This window comes from Psittacula echo (assembly GCF_963264785.1).
Source record: "Psittacula echo genome assembly, chromosome: 1".
NCBI classification, from domain to species: Eukaryota; Metazoa; Chordata; class Aves; order Psittaciformes; family Psittacidae; genus Psittacula; species Psittacula echo.
In genome coordinates, this window is record NC_137735.1 from 30,351,471 (window position 1) to 30,371,923 (window position 20,453).

At 38.6% G+C, this 20,453-nt stretch overlaps 1 protein-coding gene across 18 annotated transcripts in view; it reads right to left on the minus strand.

Moving 5' to 3' along the window:
• Positions 1 to 20,453, minus strand: part of CLOCK (clock circadian regulator) — a 63,885-nt gene that overhangs the window by 29,381 nt on the left and 14,051 nt on the right. For 16 of the 18 annotated variants that reach the window (XM_080612254.1, XM_080612242.1, XM_080612244.1 and 13 more), the window contains 3 exons: positions 12,809 to 12,866; positions 2,807 to 2,922; positions 287 to 377 (listed from right to left, as the gene is read on the minus strand). In XM_080612254.1, coding sequence (XP_080468380.1) covers positions 287 to 333 — 47 coding nt within the window. In that variant the 5' untranslated portion in view covers positions 334 to 377; positions 2,807 to 2,922; positions 12,809 to 12,866. Of the gene's footprint in view, positions 1 to 286; positions 378 to 2,806; positions 2,923 to 12,808; positions 12,867 to 13,285; positions 13,375 to 19,407; positions 19,455 to 20,453 lie in introns of those variants that run through there. The other 2 variants (XM_080612243.1, XM_080612245.1) reach the window with 2 other exon arrangements.

Below are 20,453 nucleotides of genomic sequence, written 5' to 3' on the forward strand. Positions count from 1 at the left end.
TATTTAATTACTAAAACAAAAAAACCAAGTAAACATTAATAATCAGCTCAACTCGTTCCATGACTGAAAACAAGTAATACATTAAGATTCATCTCAAACAATAACAATCACTATTTCCAATTACTACAAAATAACACGTCTAACAACTATCAAAAGAACTGTCAAAAACACCCACTCTGTCTTTTGCATAAATTAATATTCTTTATATATTAACTGTAATAAAAAGGTTATTAAAGAAAGCATTGAAGAGTAATTTCCCCAAAACTCTCAGTATTTATTAACATACCTGTCTGCAATGGAGCTCATTTTATGGGTGCTTATGGTAAAAAACATAACATAGCACACTTTAGTCTTGTGGTAGACATTTGTACGTTTGCCTATAAGAGAAGAAAAAAAATATCAAGATGTGACTCTGGAGGAACAAACATGTTCTTCATTAGAGCATACTGATGTTTTCATTTGCTTTATAAGCTGCTCTTACCCTCTCTTCCAACCTTCTGCTCTGCCTTCCTACCTTCTGTAAAGCAGTCTCCATTACCATCATAACCTGGACTTTGATATCTTGTTTTACATGACAGAGAGTCCGAGAGAACATTGTTTTATTAAATACCACAATAAGTAAGTCTGAACTAAACCAATACAAACCTTTTTCTGGCTCTGAATTCAGATACAACTTTTCATTTTTGACTTTTACTTAAAAGAATGTCATAATGTTGAACATTGAAGAGATGTAAAATACGCTCCTCAGTAGTAATACATTTTATTTAGAAACTGTGCCAACAGAAAGCATCTGGGATATAGTATTTTACAGCTATAATTTATTACTTTTTTTTTTTTTTTCTTGAGCACACTGCTATAATAGACATTTGAAATCAACACTAGATTGAGATTTCCATACTGTGAGAAAGTTAGGTAGCCTGGCCACTTCTTAGAGCAGTTACTTACTCATTACAAAGTTTCACCAGGAGGTTTTTGGTTTTCCAGCTCTACATATGATTTTGAATAAAGAACATGAATGAACTTTTCATAGTGAAAGGAGGAGTATAAAATAAAGTATTTAATTCAACAAGTACCTACTTTCAGGTATCCCAAAATAACAGAGGTTATGGAAAGGCTGGAAGTCAAACACAAACCAATACAATTAAACCCTTTTCTTTGGTATAGAAAAGTCAGTTGTCAGAGACTGCTCAAATGGAGCACCAAGATTGTGGTCAGTGATTAAAGAACAACTGCACGCAGCAAGTTTTATATGAGCTGAACATGCAGATCTTTGGGAATTTTTACTATGTTATAAACCTAATAGTAAAAAGGCATTGCACTTATTTCAAAGGAGGTGGTTTTAGTCACTTTAGTGACTCACAGTTTCTGAGAAGGAAAAATCTGTTTGTTTCTGAGAGTGCCAAATCCAGTGGAACTTGCAGTGTTAACACAAGGAATGTGGCAGCAACTCCATAATCCAGACAGTCTGCAAAATGTTCCAGGAAAATCTTACCCCATTTTTTTAATATATGGGGAAACTGAGGACAAAAGTTTATGTTTCAACCAAACTGTCTCAGTCTACAACAGTCACACACTATGCAGGTTTGCTTCTCAAGACTAGTATTTTTCCCCACAAAGTTTCATAACTGAGTGCAGCAGGAAATCAAATGGAAGAGCTGTGCTGCAGCATAATCTCCCTGCAAGGTGCATTACAAGGTGTGCATGAGGTTCTGCTCAAATGCTCCATAAGACATCCTACCCATTTTAATTAATACAACCCAACTTTGCCTAGCCTTTTTTCTTCAAAACATAATGCTCTGAAGAAACACTGGAAGCAAACTATCCTTTCATTCTAATTCTTCAAATTAACAATTGCACTGGCCATACTGACAAATTAAATCCCCCAAATTAGTTGGCAAAGTTTTATGAAGTAGTGGAGTTGCACTATTTGAAAATCAGCCAGAATGCACAAGGAAAGTAAATTATGAAGTGTTTGTTTGAATTTTTGTCAAAAGCATACAACAACAGACAAGTTGAACACCAGTAAAAGCAAACTAACATCGCTGGCATGGAGCTAAGTTTAAAATCAAGGCAACAAATAGAAACCTGTTTTCATTTAGCTTATATAGTATGCACTAATACAGGTATGCACTAATTACACTTTTAGACCTGCGTTAATTTTTAAACAAATTAGGTACCTAACATTATAGGGATCAAGAGTAATATGAAATTTGTAGGACAAATGATAAATTGTTCCCTTAATCAGCAAAAGACATGTACAGCTAAATACAGAAAACTTTCACCTGTGACATAGCCAACACGTTCATTATGCAGAATCAGAATGTAAAAGTCAGTATTTTTACTCTAATAAAGCACTCAAGTTTCTAGAATTCAACAAAATGATTCACTTGTTACAGTATACATACACATACAAAATATATATTCTATGTCAGAACTGGCAACTTTGATTTGGTATCCAAGACAAGTAGTTAAAAGAACTTAAACGACTACAGGAAATGTAGCTTTAGTGCATTTGTTTCTCAGTTTGCAAGGTCTGATTCTTCTGCCTTTCAATCCAAATTTGCTAGGTGCTGAACATTCTTAGCGCTTATACATGCCAATGGATAAGACTGCAGAAATAATTCCAATGAAACCAGTGAAGTTTAAAGCAAACACTACAGAAATCAAGGACTATGTCCATTTCTAAGATTCAAATTCAATCATGTTCTAGAGAACAAAAGACATTACTTAACACTGCTACTCAGCCCTTCACTGTTGACAGCTGAAAGCCATAGGAACCTTATTAATTATAAGAATATGATTTTACCTTTTACACTTTAGAACTTGTTAAAGTGTGAGGTTTAGAGGTGAAACCTGGTTCCTTTGAAGAACAATGTGGAGCCAGCTGTTCTTCTCTTCTGCAGAAAAACATTAAATTCTGAACTGTAAAAAAAAAAAAAAAAGAGAGTTTTAAAAATCAGCGAGTTCTTAAAGAGAAGCAATCATTCCAACAAGAGTAATTTATAAATGGAGTATTTTGCTTATCAAAAATATCCCAAACATTTCACTATCCAAATTCAACTTGCTTTAAAGCTCTTCTCCTGACATAATTTCACCTCTGCTTTAAGCTACTGCTTTATGCCTATCTCCATTATTATTTTTTGAATTCACACACCATCTGCACTTGCTACCTTCAAAGTATATCTTTTGAACACCTTTTCTGCTGAAACTCTTACTTCGGCCTCTCCTGGCTTTCTCTCTTATGTCTTCTCTCTTCAAGACTCCAGATTTGCCACTCTCAGGACTCCAGAATGTGTAGAATGCTGCTGCTGGCAACTACAGCAAAGTTGCCCAGCTACATTATTGCTACTCCCTCAGACACAGCCATTAACCCTTTCTTTCAAAACCCACTTCAAAACCACTTTGAAGACAGTATTCCAAGCTTACTTTACAAATGCAGTTCTTCCATTAAATTCTCAGCGTAAGTGCAAGTGATCACCAGCTTTCATTATATCATCAAATTTCATTTATAGTTTCTTCCCTTGAACCATGTTTCACATTTTTAAGTTTCATGAAACAATTTTTTCTCTCATCTTTATCCCATACCAATCTGCCTTGCTTACTGTTCTTAAAATAAAATATATTCACTGCACAATGTACTTGTACCCCTTCTGAAAAAAAATATTTTAAAGCATATTAAACTTTAGAAGTGAAGCTGGGATCTAAAATATTAAGCCTATGCTACTCTTAAATTCATTAACGGATTTTATAGAAAACACCAGAATAAGAAGTTGATTAGAAAAGCTAATTTTCTCCTCTCCCTGCACCTAATAGAGGCTCCTAAGTGGTTAAAATAGAGATGCGAATATTAACATAAAAAGTTAAAGCACAGCAGAACAATCTGCCAACAGGAGAAAAACAATTACAGCATGATTCAATGAAGCCACTCGTTCTTGTCTGGCCAAATAACCTCCTGGCCCATTGACCTACTTTTTTAGGTGCTTACAGCCTCCTCTCCTATTCTGTTTTGTTCTGTTTGACAAGTGCAAACATTACTAGTGATAAAGAGTCCCATGGAAGACTAGGTTACAGAGACAGCAGCATGAAACCTGTGTTTTTAAAGTGCTTGCAGTCGAACAACTCTGCCAACTCTCAGCCAGCTCCTAACAGAGTTCTACCGAGGAAAATTTAAGACCTCATCTCTGCAGTATGTAGAGGAGTATTTTTTAAAAAGAACACAAACACTTCAGCAACACAGGACTTCAGTACAGATTTGTACTTAAGTACATATTTTATAATGTCTAAAACAGAATAAAAAATCCTCAGAGGGTTTTAATGATAATTTCAAAAGGAATTTTCGGATGGAGAAAAGGAATATGTTTGGGTCATAAACGAATATAAGCAAGCTTAAACCAGACCCAAAGGAAAGCTATCACAGTGGAAAAGCTTTTGTAACCAAAACCACATAGATCTCTAACTCAGTAGAAATGGCATGCGTGTGAAAGCCAGCAGAAAGGTTAAGACGCCTGCAAGCCAGTATTGTCAGCCACAAGTGTTCAAAGGTCATGGGTCTGCCTCCACAATCCATGAGGTTTATTTAAATACAAAGAATTGTGTGTATTTCTCTCTAAATACTCTATATTTTGTACATATTCTGTGCATGTTTTGAAACTTCTCCGCAACTAAGGTGGCTAGAAACTTACTATCTTTAAGCAATTTGAGGTTCTCAATAAAATAACTTGGCTGCTGTCATGGATATACAAACTCTTAACACATAACATTGCTCAATCTGTAGCAAAATCACAAAAACTAGTAACACTGAAACTTCTGCACTATGCTGACTTTTCACTCATGGAGAGGCAGGAAGTTACTGGATGCCAAATTATTGCTTGGCCAAAGACACAGGGTTGTGAGTAAGTCATAGGGAAAAAAGCCACAATCCAGCCTGATGTAATAGTGAAAAGTTCACACAGTCTGATACAACATTCTGTGTTTTAGACTGAAAGAATTTAGTAACTTTTGTCTGACGTTATCGTCAGTGCTGGTATGCATGTTGGCAACATTATTTCTTAGAAACAAATTCAAAGATTGAACAGTGGAATTACACTACAGTCTTGCTCATGACATGTTCTGTCAAGAAAGGACTGAAAAATGGAGGGACAACAGTCAGTGAGTTGCCTGTACTTAATTTTGTATACAGTCAGTGATTGAAACCCTTATGCTTCCAGCACTTCACCTTAATGTGAACATTGCTAAATACTTTTGAGGAAGAACCAATATTGCCCTTATATTGTAAAAAATATTTTTATATAAATATTTTTATTTTCTAAGTAATATTTTAATTGTTTTACAGATTACACCCCTCATACAGAATTAGTGTGAGGTGACACGTATTAGCAAGACAAAAAATGTCACCCAGGAAAGATCACAGGAAAAAAAAAATACTAAACAATACAGTTTTCCAGCACTACAGTTTCTTCATACAGAAACAGATTAACTTCTTTAATACAACCTGATCTCTGTGCCATAATCCTATTTTGCCAAGGGAGCAAACTAGTTATTATAATCACTGAGGATTAGCTTTAGAGAAGATCTTGTTTAAAGAATCAAAATCAGAGCATACCCATCTGTCCTTCCACAGCACCTGATGCCCAGCAGTGCTCCAACGCTAGTTGCATACCACAATAAGCAAGCCAAGGAGCCAAAAAAATCACACTGCAAGTGAACAGCTGAGCCAGAATCTGATTCCCAACAGAAGCACACCACCAAAAGCTCTATTTATACAGATTCTGAGGATAACTATAAACCTTCTTGATACTCCTTTCCAGGTAAAAAGAAACATTTGCTTCTGATAATGTGGATTATGAACTTCCGGGATTTTACTCTACTAGGACATTACACCATAATGGGCAAGCAGAGGTCCATCCACTACCTTATGCCCAGAATAGTGCACCACTATCACTCATGCCTTCCATTTTGCTCTTCGCTTCAGAGTTTTTACCTCCAGCCCAACCATTTTTCTCTTTAAGATTTTCTTCTTCTTTGGAGGTGGGGTAAAAGGGAGAACGGGAAGAATCTGCTTTGGTTTACTTCCACTTTAGTAATCATAAACTTCTGTAGAGAGCAAGAGATCTTTAGACAATTGAGCCATAACCCGCTCTCTAATCAGATACAGACTGGCTTAATGTAACAAGTTAACATGTTTCAACATACTTGCTCCTTTGATTGCAATGGGATACACACCAATGGAAAGCAAATTAGGGTAATGACTGATTGATCCCTTCTCACTAATCAAAGGCTAGCTGTTAAAATACTATGTTTTTAAAAGTGACATATGTCTCTTTCATTTTCTACCTCAGAATTAAAAAAAAAAGGCATAACAAACAAAAATATCGGAAGATTGGACTGAAAGGAATTTCAAGAAATGCTATCCAAACTTTGCAGCTGAAAAGGTTATTCTAGAAGTAGTCATATATTACCACCTTTTCTCTACCACGTCAACAAATTAACTGTAATTTCAGTTTGTCCTTGTGCAGAAAAGCTGACACATCCCAGAAATGTCTTTTTTTTTTTGCAGATAAACATGCTGTAAGAGCAGGTGTACATCTTCACCTGCTTCACAGGAAAAGACAGTAGGAGAGGACTGCTTCTAGCACAGGCATGCACTTGATCCCAGATGGCCTTTTATTAGGAAAATTTGTGAGTAGACAGAATAGCCTACTCTGGCACAGCAGCTTGCACAGGTCCATTACTTCTGCAGGGAGTAGACAAGGACAATGTGCAATGTGAAGAAGAAAGGGCAGCAGGACGGGTAACTGATGTGGGTATCAAGAGTAACTCATCCAGTCTTAAGTCTGTTCCTGAGTGACTTTTGGGGAAGAGAGTAAATCCAAGCAGTCTATAGGAGAGATGAACTGCCTGTTAGGAGGCCTGTTGTGGTAGTGGTCAGAGGTATCACAGATTTAGTCAACTTATAATGCACAAAGTGCATACTATTTGCTCACAGATCTACTTGTACATAGTTGAAACAAAGAGCAGCAGTTGAAAAGCCTACAGACAGATCACTATGAATGGGAGACACTGTAGCAACCACAGAGGTAAAAAGAGGTTAAGTTCTTAGAATTGGTTTGTCACACAGATACGTGCTTGTCTACTCCCTGCAAAGGTAATGGACCTCTGCAAGCTGCTTTGACAAATCTGGCTAAGTCAACATAAGTAATACCTCCATAGAAATATGGATAATGAGGATTAGAGGAAAATGCAATTCTCTCCTGCATTCTTCATGTATTAGACTCTCCAGCCATCATGAGAGAACTTTGCTCTGTAACTTGGGACTGAAGGCAGTTTGTAATTTCCATCTCTAGCTCATGGTTAGACAAAACACCCCTGCCCACCACTCCTCTGTTCTGGATCATTTGGGCTGATCTCTGCTTGCCCAGCTGTTCTGCTGCCACCTTTCCACTTTTCTCCGCAGTCTGCATCTCTTCCTCCACCCCTGAGATGAGCACGCAGCTCTCTCCCCAATACAGTGCAGCTATCTAATCGACATCAACGAAGATATGTGTACGAAAGCTGCAAGACTCAGATTCTTTGCCTAGGCTATACCGGAGACTGGCCTATATACCTCACTGATGTGGCCTTTGACTTGCTGATTTGACTTCTTAGCTCGTCTTCAGAGTTGACTGCTCACCAGGAACCTGCTGGCAACCTGGGCTCTCGTCTGAGCCTGGCTTTTAATAATTGGTCCTTGGCTGCGGGGTGCTGAAGTACCTACCAGGCTTTTTTCCCCTTCATCCCTTTCTGGGCTGCCTGTGTTATTTTTGCGTTCCAGGATCAAAATTAATTACATCTGGAGACACCTGACATGTTGTTTACGTGCCCCCTTCAAATAATTAACAAAGTTCAAAACTAAGTGATTATAACACTGATATTCATAGTTCACCAGTGAACACATTCTCTGACTCAGAAAATCATAAAGGATAATAAAAAATAGTACAAACCTAACTAAGTTTGTAAGACATATCTGAAAGACAGCATTTAATGTCCTGGCCATCAGAAACAATTGCTATTCTTCTATGTATTCTCATTTAAACTATTTTTTCTATTCTTTGTATTCAGTTCCTTACTGGAGATCCCCTTCCTTCAAGAACAAAGCTGTAAATGTGCAGAAATAACGCTTGTAAATCCTGCGCAACTAGCCTGTACAAGAGAAAGACTGTGCCTACATGTTACAGCTCCACTTGTGCCCATCTTTATAAGGCTCCACCCTGCTTCTTGCCACTCTTCCTTGGCTCTCACTGGAGGCGGCACTCCTTCAGCTCTGGCCACACACAAACGGATTCGTGAAATGACGTGTCTAAAAGAACCCACACATCACACACTTTTAAGCACAATCTTTATTGTCTTGCTCCTATTAGGAAGTGTGGCTTTGTGTACCTTTGAAAATTGGCACAGCTGAGGAACAGCACCCCTCTAACAGAAAGGAGCAGGAACCTCTTAACTACATCTGCCACTGCTGGATTTGTGCCAGGGAACCATGGGTTAGATGTAAGAGTATACATTGTATGTGCACATTTAAAATACAATTCAGCTCATAATCAAGCTTAGTTGAAAACCACACCTACTGCCTCCTTAAACTGTGCTTAACAAAAACACCCCAAAACCAACCCCAGTATTTCACAACATGGGTTTTAATCAAAAGCAGCTAACCTGTTAATATTACAATACAAAACTGAAAATCTTCACACCTCCATAAATTTCTGCTACCTTTAATGGAATCCTGGAAAAAACCAATCTGCAGGCAGCCAGCTCAAGAATAGATCCTAAATTAACGCTCACAGCGCTGCAGAAAAAGGGGTACAGATGATGTAAAATCTGGAGAGTCTGCTATTCTCTCCCACAGGAGGAATCTAAACTTGGTATATTTTACAATGAACAAAAAATCCCTGCTTCGTTCTTTCAGCCTCTTAAAAGGATCTGAGAAGGTAGGCAATTGACAGGGGTTTTTGAGTCCAAAAGGGGAAAAAATACCAAACACGCATGCTCAAAAGCTGAATATTACTGATAATCCCAGAAAATTATCTGCTGCATGCATACAATTTTCTACAGAATCAAGTTACCAGACAAAAAACCACCACACAAAATGTTCTTCACTTGATGATTTCTCACTATTAACTGAAATTTAAGAAAAAAACTTCAAAATAGGGTACCAAGATATCTATCCTGGAGGTAAAACCACTTTGAAATGTGTCCATCTAATTGTCATCCAATTAACAATGTGAATATTTATAAAACAGAGCATTAACAATGTTAAATGCTTTCTATCAGATACACATTAGCTTAAACAATTTGTCTAAAATGGGTTGTCACATTTTCCTCAGAGCATAAACAATACCAAGAATCCTGATAAATCTCACCAAAGAAGAAAATTTCACTGAACACTTTATTCCTACATTGAAAAATATATATATTTTCCTATATATAGGAAAATTCACCAAGAAATGAAACAGATCAAAGAATTAAACATTGTTTTTCCTGCCTCCCAATAATAAGAGGGAAGAATGTCTAGATATAGAAAGTACACTAATTCTTGAAAAATGTCCTGGAGAAAATTAATAATCAAATTAAACAGACATAATTATTACACATCCAAAACCAGGTAACATCAAGTAAATTTTTCTTCCATCCTATACAAAATTTCTGCTTGGTGCTGATATAAACTCATGTTTAAATTTAGAAAATGAAGCTATCCACTACAATTAATCTTGTAGAACACATGAACCTACATGGTTCATCCTTCTCCAGCCCTGTGGAGAAGGAGTTGGGGGCGTTGGTCGATGAGAAAATGAACATGAGCCAGCAGTGTGCGCTCGCAGCCCAGAAAGCCAAAAGTATCCTGGGCTGCATCAAGAGGAACGTGACCAGCAGGTTGAAGGAGGTGACCCTGCCCCTCTACTCTGCTCTTGTGAGACCTCACTTGGAGTATTGTGTGCAGTTCTGGTGTCCTCAACATAAAAAGGACATGGAACTGTTGGAACAAGTCCAGAGGAGGACCACAATGATGATCAGGGGAGTGGAGCACCTCCCGTATGGAGACAGGCTGAGAAAGTTGGGGCTGTTCAGCCTGGAGAAGAGAAGGCTGCACAGAGACCTCATAGCAGCCTTCCAGTATCTGAAGGGGGCCTACAAGGATGCTGGAGAAGGACTCTTCATTAGTGACTGTAGTGGTAGGACAAGAGGTAACGGGTTAAAACTTAAACAGGGGAAGTTTAGATTGGATATAAGGAAAAAGTTCTTTACTGTAATGTAAGGGTGGTGAGGCACTGGAATGGGTTGCGAATGCTCCATCCCTGGTGGTGTTCAAGGTCAGGTTGGACAGAGCCTTGGGTGGCATGGTTTAGTGTGAGGTGTCCCTGCCCATGGCAGGGCTGTAAGTAGATGATCTTAAGGTCCTTTCCAACCCTAACTATTCTATAATTCTACATGTAAGGTGAACACCTTAAGTGCCAGACTTTTAGAATGCAAATGTGTCTTGAGAGTTGGGGAAGGTAACCAAAGAGCAGTTTTTGAAACTCGCACAAATTAATTTTTCCAAAATTCTATCCTAGGCCAGAAAAATTTAGTGAAGATTTATTAACTTTTATATCCAAATGAACACTTTGTACATAAAGAGTACTGACTAATCTGGAAAAACATTCAGTCAAAACTTCTTGTTCTGATCTCACTATTGCCTTCTAAAATCTTCAGAAATACAAGAAGTCAACAGATTGCTGAGAGGGTCTGTAAGAAGTTATGCAAGTTATTTCTGCACCAAATGCCTTTTCAGTCTACTTAGGAGAAATTTTAAGGATATAGCTATAAGTCTCTAATCAATTTTGTTTCCATTATGTCACCTTACTTTCTAAGGGACACCCAACTATTTCATATAAACAACTTATTCCTTTAAGATAGCATTATCTGGCACCTCCAGAAACATCTTATTGCTTCTCAGTTATGCATGCATTAAAAGGGTTGGAGGGGGCAGAGGGAAAGCGGCAGGACATGACAGACAATTCAGTGACATGAACTCAAGGGGGGTTTTGTTTGTTTTGAGTTTGTATGCTTTTTGTTTGTCTGTTTTGATTTGGTTTATAACAGGAGACATACTTATTCCTAATTCTAGGACAGGATATTCACCTAGAACGTGGGAGAAACAGACTAAGTACTTCCTCTGACTCAGTCTGCAGATGCAGAATTAACCACATAAGAGAGCAACATCAATATATACATAGACCATGCAGGTAACTAAATGGCTACAGATACTAGGCATTCCACACCCTAACTGTTATTTACATTTGCAAACACTTTTACCAAACTCCTTAGCCAAGCCAAAAGTCTTCAGAATGTTAGCCTTTGACCTACCATTTCCACACCCATAAATTTCCTCTTTTCTGCTAGCATTAGTATGTGTGATCACACACTCAATACAGCCTAAAACTGGTCCAGCCTAAAGCTAACCAAAATACTGTTTCATTCAGCTAAATCAACTACATTTGTTTCACCATATGGCTGCTCAAAAGCTGTGTTGGCACAGGGGAAGGGGAAGCATTGAATCACCAGGTTAGACATCTTTGGCAACAATGCCACTTCATGCTGACCTACACCACGTGTTAAATTACAAGCAGAGAACAAAATGAGGAAAAACAAGATTCACATTTGTGCTCAAAGAAACAAGCACCATAGGTACTACTTGAGAAGTCTGCTTCATATTTAAATGAAACATCTGTACTCTCTCCCATGCACTGCTGCAAATGAAATTTCTGGACAGAATGAGCTTTGTTTATATACACCGATTCAGATTTATCCGCTTATTCAGCTTCTGGATATGAAAGCAAAACCAGAATTCAGCCTTAAAGTCAACAGGAAATACAAGCAAAATATAAAGCACAGGCGTATAAATACCTGACATGTGGCTAAGTAGTTATCAACTTATCTATCAAATAAGATGTTAATGAGCATGAACTGTGACTGTTTTAAGATGATTCTCAGTACAGATACTTATACAAGGGTATTAATCTAAATTCAACTGAATGAAAGAATGATTTATACCCACAGCAGCTATTTGTAACTCTTAGAATTGCACAAGGGTACCAAATGGACATATATAAAAAAAATTAGGACAGCTGCTAACAGCAACACCTAAGAACAAGTGACAGGTGTTTCAGAAAGCAAGTATTTAACTTGAAACGCAATTACCCATCTCATGCAGAAATGCAAACATGTAAATAAAACACTTTACATATATTTAGTGATAGGCCTTTTTTTTTTTTCAAGTATATTGCACAATCCTTGATTGTGCAGCTGTGGAAGTGCTTCTGATGTGCTTCACATTTGCCAGTGAGGGTGACTCATGCACAGCTAGATTATTCTGTAAGGCTTTTGTGAAGAGTGGACTGTTCAACTGCCTGAAGAATGGAGTAGGCACTGCACTTCACTGGAAAGTGTCTTCAAAAAGAAAGAAGTAAGACTTCACACTCACATTTCCCTGAGATGAGACGGTAGGAACATTTTAAGCTCCAACAGTGAAGCACAGTACAAGCCAAAAATTAAAGAACAAGCAGCTCCTCCTCCCTGCCTCCCCCATCCTGCACATCATCCTGGAGACCAGAAAGTGATAACAAAAGAAAAAAGAATGAAGCAGTAGAAAACCAGAACAAAACAGAATAAGGAAATGCTATGGGATACCAACTTCAGTGTATTCTAAAAAGATGCAGCCAAACACACTTCTGTATGAGCATGCTTATTGTTATGTTCATAAGATTAACAAGATTTAACTGAAGACAAGACTTACTTTTTAAAATTCTGGTGTCTGACAGTGGATCCTTCAGGCTTTCCCTCAGTAGAACTACCTGTTATAGAAACAGCAAGCGTATCCATTAAATGTCAGTACTGTAGTTACAGAATTCCAAACCCCTGCATTGCAGTACTCCTTAATTTCATTTAAAAAAAACCAAAACAAACAACAAACGCTGGAGTTACTCTTTTGTCATAACTTTCAATAGATATTATAATATATAATTATTAATTTTATATTATTTTATAATTATATATAATAATATAATAATATAATTATTTTCTAATATAATAATATAATTATTTTATATTATTTTTATTTTATTATTAATAATATAATATATATTAATATTATAGGCTGGAGAGTATGGAACTCTGTCTGGGGACAGGTGAGCAGCCAACAGAGAGTTTGTGGGTCAAGGTTAAAGGGAGAGCAGCGATGGGGGACATTACTGTGGGGATCTGTTACAACCACCTGATCAAGAGGAATCTGTGGATGAAGTGCTCTATAGGCAGACAGGAACAGCCTCATGCTCCCAGGCCCTTGTTCTCATGGGTGACTTCAACCACCCTGACATCTGTTGGAGTGAAGGTACTGCCCGGCACAAGCAATCCAGGAGGTTCCTCGACTGTGTGGAAGACAACTTCCTTCTGCAAGTAATAGAGGACCCGACAAGGAGAGGTGCCATGCTTGACCTCGTGCTCACCAACAGGGAAGGGCTCCTTGGAAATGTGACGCTCCAGGGCAGCCTTGGTTGCAGTGACCACAAGATGGTCGAATTCAAGATCCTCGGGATAGTGAGTAGAGCGTGCAGCAAGCTCACTGCCCTGGACTTCAAAAGAGCAGACTATGGCCTCTTCAGGAACCTGCTTAGTAAGGTTCTATGGGATATAGCCCTAGAGGGCAGGGGGGTCCAAGACTCTTGGTTGTTATTCAAGGATCACCTGCTCCAAGCTCAGGAGTGTTGCATCCCAACTAGAAGGAAGTGCAGCAGGAGGGCCAGGAGACCTCCTTGGATGGATAAGGAGCTGCTTTCAGGAAAATTCAAAGGAAAAAAGAGGCTTATAGAAGGTGGAAGAAGGGACAGGCGGCCTGGGAAGAATACAGGGATGCTGTCCGAGAAGCTAGGGACCAGGTGAGGAAGGCTAAGGCTCAGTTAGAATTGAACTTGGCTAGGGATGTTAAGGATAACAGGAAGGGATTCTATAGGTACGTAGTGAGTAAAAGACAGACTAGGGACAACGTAGGCCCCCTCCGGAAGGTATCGGGAGAACTGGCTACCCTGGATTTGGAGAAGGCTGAGGTTCTTAATGACTTCTTTGCCTCGGTCTTCACTGGCAAAGGCTCTGACCACACCACCCAAGTCCTGGAAGGCAAACGCAGGGTCTGTGAGAATGAAGACCCTAGGCCCACTCTAGGAGAGGATCTGGTTCGAGACCATCTTAAAAACCTAAACGTACACAAGTCCATGGGACCTGACGAAATCCATCCGCGGGTCCTGAAGGAGCTGGCGAATGAAGTTGCTAAGCAACTGGCCATCATATTTGAAAAATCATGGCAGTCAGGTGAAGTTCCTGACGACTGGAAGAAGGGAAATATAACCCCCATTTTCAAGAAGGGGAAAATGGATGATCCAGGGAACTACAGACCAGTCAGTCTCACCTCTGTGTCTGGCAAAATCTTGGAGCAGATTCTCCTGCAAGGCATGCTAAGGCACTTGAAAAACAAGGAGGTGGTTGGTGACAGCCAGCATGGCTTCACTAAGGGGAAATCCTGCCTGACCAGTTTGGTGGCCTTCTGTGATGGGGCCACGGAACTGATGGACAGGGGCAGAGCAGTTGACGTCATCTACCTGGATTTGTGCAAAGCGTTTGACACTGTCCCACATGACATCCTTGTCTCTAAATTGGAGAGACATCAATTTGATGGGTGGACCACTCGGTGGATAAAGAACTGGCTGGATGGCCGCACACAAAGAGTTGTGGTCAATGGCTCAATGTCCGGCTGGAGATCAGTAACGAGTGGTGTCCCTCAGGGATCGGTGTTGGGACTGGTCTTGTTCAACATCTTTGTTGGTGACATGGACAGTGGGATTGAGTGCGCCCTCAGCAAGTTTGCCGATGACACCAAGCTGTGTGGTTCGGTTGACACGCCAGAGGGAAGGGATGCCATCCAGAGGGACCTCGACACGCTTGTGAGGTGGGCTGATGCCAACCTCATGAAGTTTAACCATACCAAGTGCAAGGTCCTACAGCTGGGTCGGAGCAATCCCAGGCACAGCTACAGGTTGGGCAGAGAAGAGATTCAGAGCAGCCCTGCAGAGAAGGACTTGGGGGTGTTGGTCAATGAGAAAATGAACATGAGCCGGCTTCAGTGTGCGCTCGCAGCCCAGAAAGCCAAATGTATCCTGGGCTGCATCAAGAGGAACGTGACCAGCAGGTTGAAGGAGGTGACCCTGCCCCTCTACTCTGCTCTTGTGAGACCTCACTTGGAGTATTGTGTGCAGTTCTGGTGTCCTCAACAGAAAAAGGACACGGAACTGTTGGAACAAGTCCAGAGGAGGGCCACGAGGATGATCAGGGGACTGGAGCACCTCCCATATGAAGACAGGCTGAGAAAGTTGGAGCTGTTCAGCCTGGAGAAGAGAAGGCTGCGTGGAGACCTCATAGCAGCCTTCCAGTATCTGAAGGGGGCCTACAAGGATGCTGGGGAGGGACTCTTCATCAGGGACTGTAGTGACAGGACAAGGGGTAACGGGTTCAAACTTAAACAGGGGAAGTTTAGATTGGATCTAAGGAAGAAATTCTTTACTGAGAGGGTGGTGAGGCACTGGAATGGGTTGCCCGGGGAGGTTGTGAATGCTCCATCCCTGGTGGTGTTCAAGGCCAGGTTGGATGAGGCCTTGGGTGGCATGGTTTAGTGTGAGGTGTCCCTGCCCATGGCAGGGGGGTTGGAACTAGATGATCTTAAGGTCCTTTCCAACCCTAACTATTCTATGATTCTAATATAACAATCCAGACTCAACTGGGATTACAGTGATGGCAAAACCCAAGACACAGGACACATCCTTCACACTACACAGGCAAGAAGTGCCTTAACAGGAGAGGGAAAGAAAAAAAAAGCAAAACAAAATGAAGAAGTTTTGCAATTGGTACAGAGAGGAAATGTCTTTACAATTGTCTTGGCTAAAGAATGGACAAAAACAAGGCAGAAAAAGTTCACTTTCCTTGTCCCTGGAAACTCTTTGCAAAATACTTTGTAACCACTTTGGGGATAGATGTTAGGTATCCTTTCACCACTCTACTAAAAGCAAGAATCAAAAGTAAATGGAACATCAGCCAACATTTAGTCAATAAATGGACTTCCTCAGACAGGAAGGATGGTGCATTATTTCAAAGAGGACAGTACTACATGAACTGAACAGAAATAGCAATGCAGAAAAAAAAAAAGCGTATCAAGTCAACTCTAAAGTAATTTTACTGTAGTCAGTCTGCATATATATCCTTATTTATATGGAAATAAAAAAGGAAGAACATCTTAAGTATTCAAGTACTAGAATACTTAACACAGAACACTGAATTTCTGACTGTTCAGTAAACACTGTTAAAAGGAAAATTGTGGTTTGAAGTAGCACTGTAACATTTAAGTAACTGGTTTTTAGCATTCTGTCTCTAAAACATTATCAATTTACACAGATATCATATTTGTTCAAATACTTTCCTCATTCACCTGAGCAGCAGCAGCATGCACTCCTCCTTTGTGGCTTGCTACTGACATGAGCAGAAAGTTCCCCAGCTTGTGCTGACTAAGCCAGTCCAGAAAACTCAGTGAATTCATCTTCTGAGGGTCACCAAAAAGCAGCAGCAGAAGACCAACAAATTCCTTGTCCCCACAGACCAGTGTAATCTTCAAAATGTTGGCCCAGTCAATTTGACTTTAAATTGCTTAATTATGATGACAATACTACTTTTTAAGCATTTGGAATACTCACATGAAGGTTTCTGTGACCCTGCAGACTAATTCAACACTCACAGCAAAAATTCTGTCATTTACTATTCCCCCAGCTCCTTCAAAAATCTTTTATGATTATTGAGTGAAAGACTTAAAACATAACTGAGGAATTTCGAAGCAAAGCTTTCTTAAGCTCTGTTGCTACCATGTGTGAGAGAAGAATTTTCAAGATTAGGTTATGAAGGAGGAAAAAGTCACAAATTCAGCTCCTTTTTGTATTTTTGGGAATTCAGATTCTGTCCTTACACTTCCATATGAACTTTAAAAAGTTTCAAAGGAATCATCTAAGTTATTTATGTGAGAACTCTTAGTCCTTTTTACCATATAAAATACCACAAAATCATATCAAGTACTACTCACTATATTTGCATGACTTTAAACTCTTTTTCTCAGCTTTTTTCTTTTTCTCTTTCACCACTTTTCTAGTTTTTCTTTCACAGAATGATCAGACTGCACTATTTCTATCTACCATAACACATGCATTGGTATGTTTACTTCTTGACCCTCAAAGCCTTCCCTGCACTCTCAAGTTCTCATCATCTCCCAGATTAGTCCCACCATATATCATCTGCAAACATTTAGACCCTTCTCTTCCAGGTCAATCCTGAAGATGCTAAAATTAGTACTGGTTAGGACTGCCACCAAAATTAGCAAGTAGGATCTAGTCAAAAATCAAGTTGCACTAGATGCATTTGACAGTTAATATCTTAAAGCAAATAAAACACCCCTTTATCAGCTCTTTTCCCACTTTATTAATGGAACCTAACTTAAATCATCTAGCACTTAAGTCTTGAAAAGTAACATTAAAGAAGTATTTATAAAAGCATTATAGCTATTCCAATTTTCAAGTAATATATCAGTTATCAAAAAATAAAGCTATAATCAGGTTTTATTTTCAATGGCAATTCTATTCTGCTCAGAACACTGTGAACATAGTTTCAATAACCTAGGATCTTGCTAGTAGCCTATTTAACACTTGTAGAGAGGAATGGGATTTCAAAAGCTATCAATATTCACAGGAAATCCTGAAACTAATATGAATTATATGTTGAGGCCAAAGGTAACAGGCTGTTGAAAAAAGCTGTACTCTATTAAAGCATACATTAAGGCTTGAAGCAGTTTAGTTATGCCTAACACATTAAAAAATATACAGACAGAGTGAGAATGAAATACTTCAACTAAACAGTGAAATATAAGACAAGATTACTTAAAATAATTAGGACTCTTCGTATTTTGTTGGCTTACAATTCTCAGATTTTGACTCCCAACAAACTTCCTCTTGAATTGCTATACAAAGCAGCTAGGTACTAAATTCTGATCTTTGCTTAATGCATTAGGTTTTTAGAATAGCATAAAATTATTTAGGTTGCAAAAGATCAAGTCCAACCAGCACTGCCAAGTCCCCCACTAAACCATGTCCCTGAGTGCCACATCTACACATTTCTTAAATACCTCCAGGGATGGTACTCCACCACTTCCCTGGCCTACAGCTGCTTTTTTAGAAAGGATGCTACAAACTGAATGGAGAGATGCTTAAGCCTAGTTGAATAAAATATGCTAACTTTTAAAATATGTTTACGCTAGTTACAACATGAGGGAATAGACTGAATAAAACCAATTTAAATAACACGGCAAATAACCTGGTTTGAAAAAAAAAAGTAACTGGCTTCCATAAAAAGTTCTCCAAAATGCTGCTGATACTTGTGCCGCTACAACCTTAGATATGTTTTTTAATTATTATATTAAAAGGCTGTTGTTTTAGAAGTCCTTATTAATATAAATCTTCCTTGAATATTAAAAATTTTCTCAAAAAAATGTTGAAAGCTAAGGCCTGGATACTGCAAAGATCTCACAAACAAGACAAGCTTAGCTCTGACCATTGACTTAGACATGTGGGATATGACACTAGCAGTAAGTGTGCAAAATTCCTGGGAATCTCTGAACTTAAAATTATATGGGGTAGATGGGGAGAACTCTTACAACTTTTCCTTCAAGATAAAATGGTTTAACACTGGCAAATAAACATTACTTATATTTTCAAAACCTTAGCAACTCCAATCTACAACTTTAAATTGAGGAATTCATTCAGGGCGTGGGGGGAAATAAATCAGTCTTGGTTCATGACAGCTCAATGTACAGAAAAATGGTAACAACTGCAAACACCTGTGAAGACCGTCTCTGCCATTTTTTGTCTTCTTCCTACTTAATGACTGCAATAAAACACTGGACTTGGTGATTTTTTCAGTGCAGATGAGGAGCTCAAGCAAAACACTTGGAGTGGGAAGTGTAAAAAATTTAGAATTATGTATAAAAATCATGAAATTTAGAAAATCAGAAAACTATTTTAAAGATTTAAGAATATACACAGGGAAGAATAACAGATTAAATAAATATTTCAAAAGGCAGTTACAATTTAGTAATTTGATTCACTGTCACTTGTAGTATTTGTTTCCTTGACAGCTTGTATTAACAAAAGTTGCACAGAACACCTGTGGCACTTTGAAAGTTGTAAATATTAGCACTGAAACTTGTAACTGGATTTGTAGGATACCTATCACAGATGTTCATCACCCTGGTATACTGACCTATAACCGACTGAGCAATTTTGGCTCGGTGTCCATTAGCAAGTAATCTGTAACAGTAGAAATGGATCAGTAGATCAAAGCAGCTGGTGCTGACACTCCATTGCTAGCTGTTCAAGAGGGTTTATTTTGGATTTGATTTCATCTGGCCTCCAGAAGCAAACATCACAATCACACAGGCCATTCAAATTTTTCCAGGGATTTAATAATTGATTTAGACCTGTATGTCACCAGTGGAGGCAAAAGATCACTTTGCACCTGTAGCAGAACTTACAAACTACTTTTCTGGGAAAGGAATGTAGCTCGAGCACCTTTCCAAACCAGACTAACCAAAGCAGGTGTCATCTTACAAAACAGAATACTTTGGCTTCAATTCTCCTTTCTTTCTTCTCCCCATTTTTATGTCATTTTTTCTCCCCTTTAAATATTTTACTTCATTTTCCCCTTATTTCTTTCAGATTTTTCTCTCCTTTATGTATTTCCTCCTGTTACCTGTGCTATTAAATACAGCAAAAGAAAACCAAAGATTCTGGCATCTCTGAACTTTCAAAACAGAGCTGTCAGGCCTTTTTTTTGATTTGGAAATTGAGATGGTGTAGACTGAGACAGGCATGTAAGCACTATCACTGTGATTTAACTTGTGCTAACTCAAACAGAATTTAAAAGGGCTGAAGATGAACATGTGCTTGCTTCAATCATTCAAACTGATTTCCAAATCCAGTGCTAAGCAACTACGTGAATTGAGAAAATAATCAGACTGACGACACAGGATTATTACCCTACTGTAAGACTGAAATTAGCCTGGTTCTGAACATCATCTCCAAGAACAAACACAGGAACACAGAAACATTAAAGAAACCTAATCAAGCAACTTATGCTATGCAAGAACTTCATTACAAAAACACTAGATAAAAATATATTGGGCATATCCACAGCTTTTTACCTTAGGAGTAAAGCCAGGAATATATTGCTTAATCTTTGCCTTTTTTTTTTTTCTCCTTTCTGAACAATGCAATTTGTTTATATAATAATTTTAGATTAAATGCCAC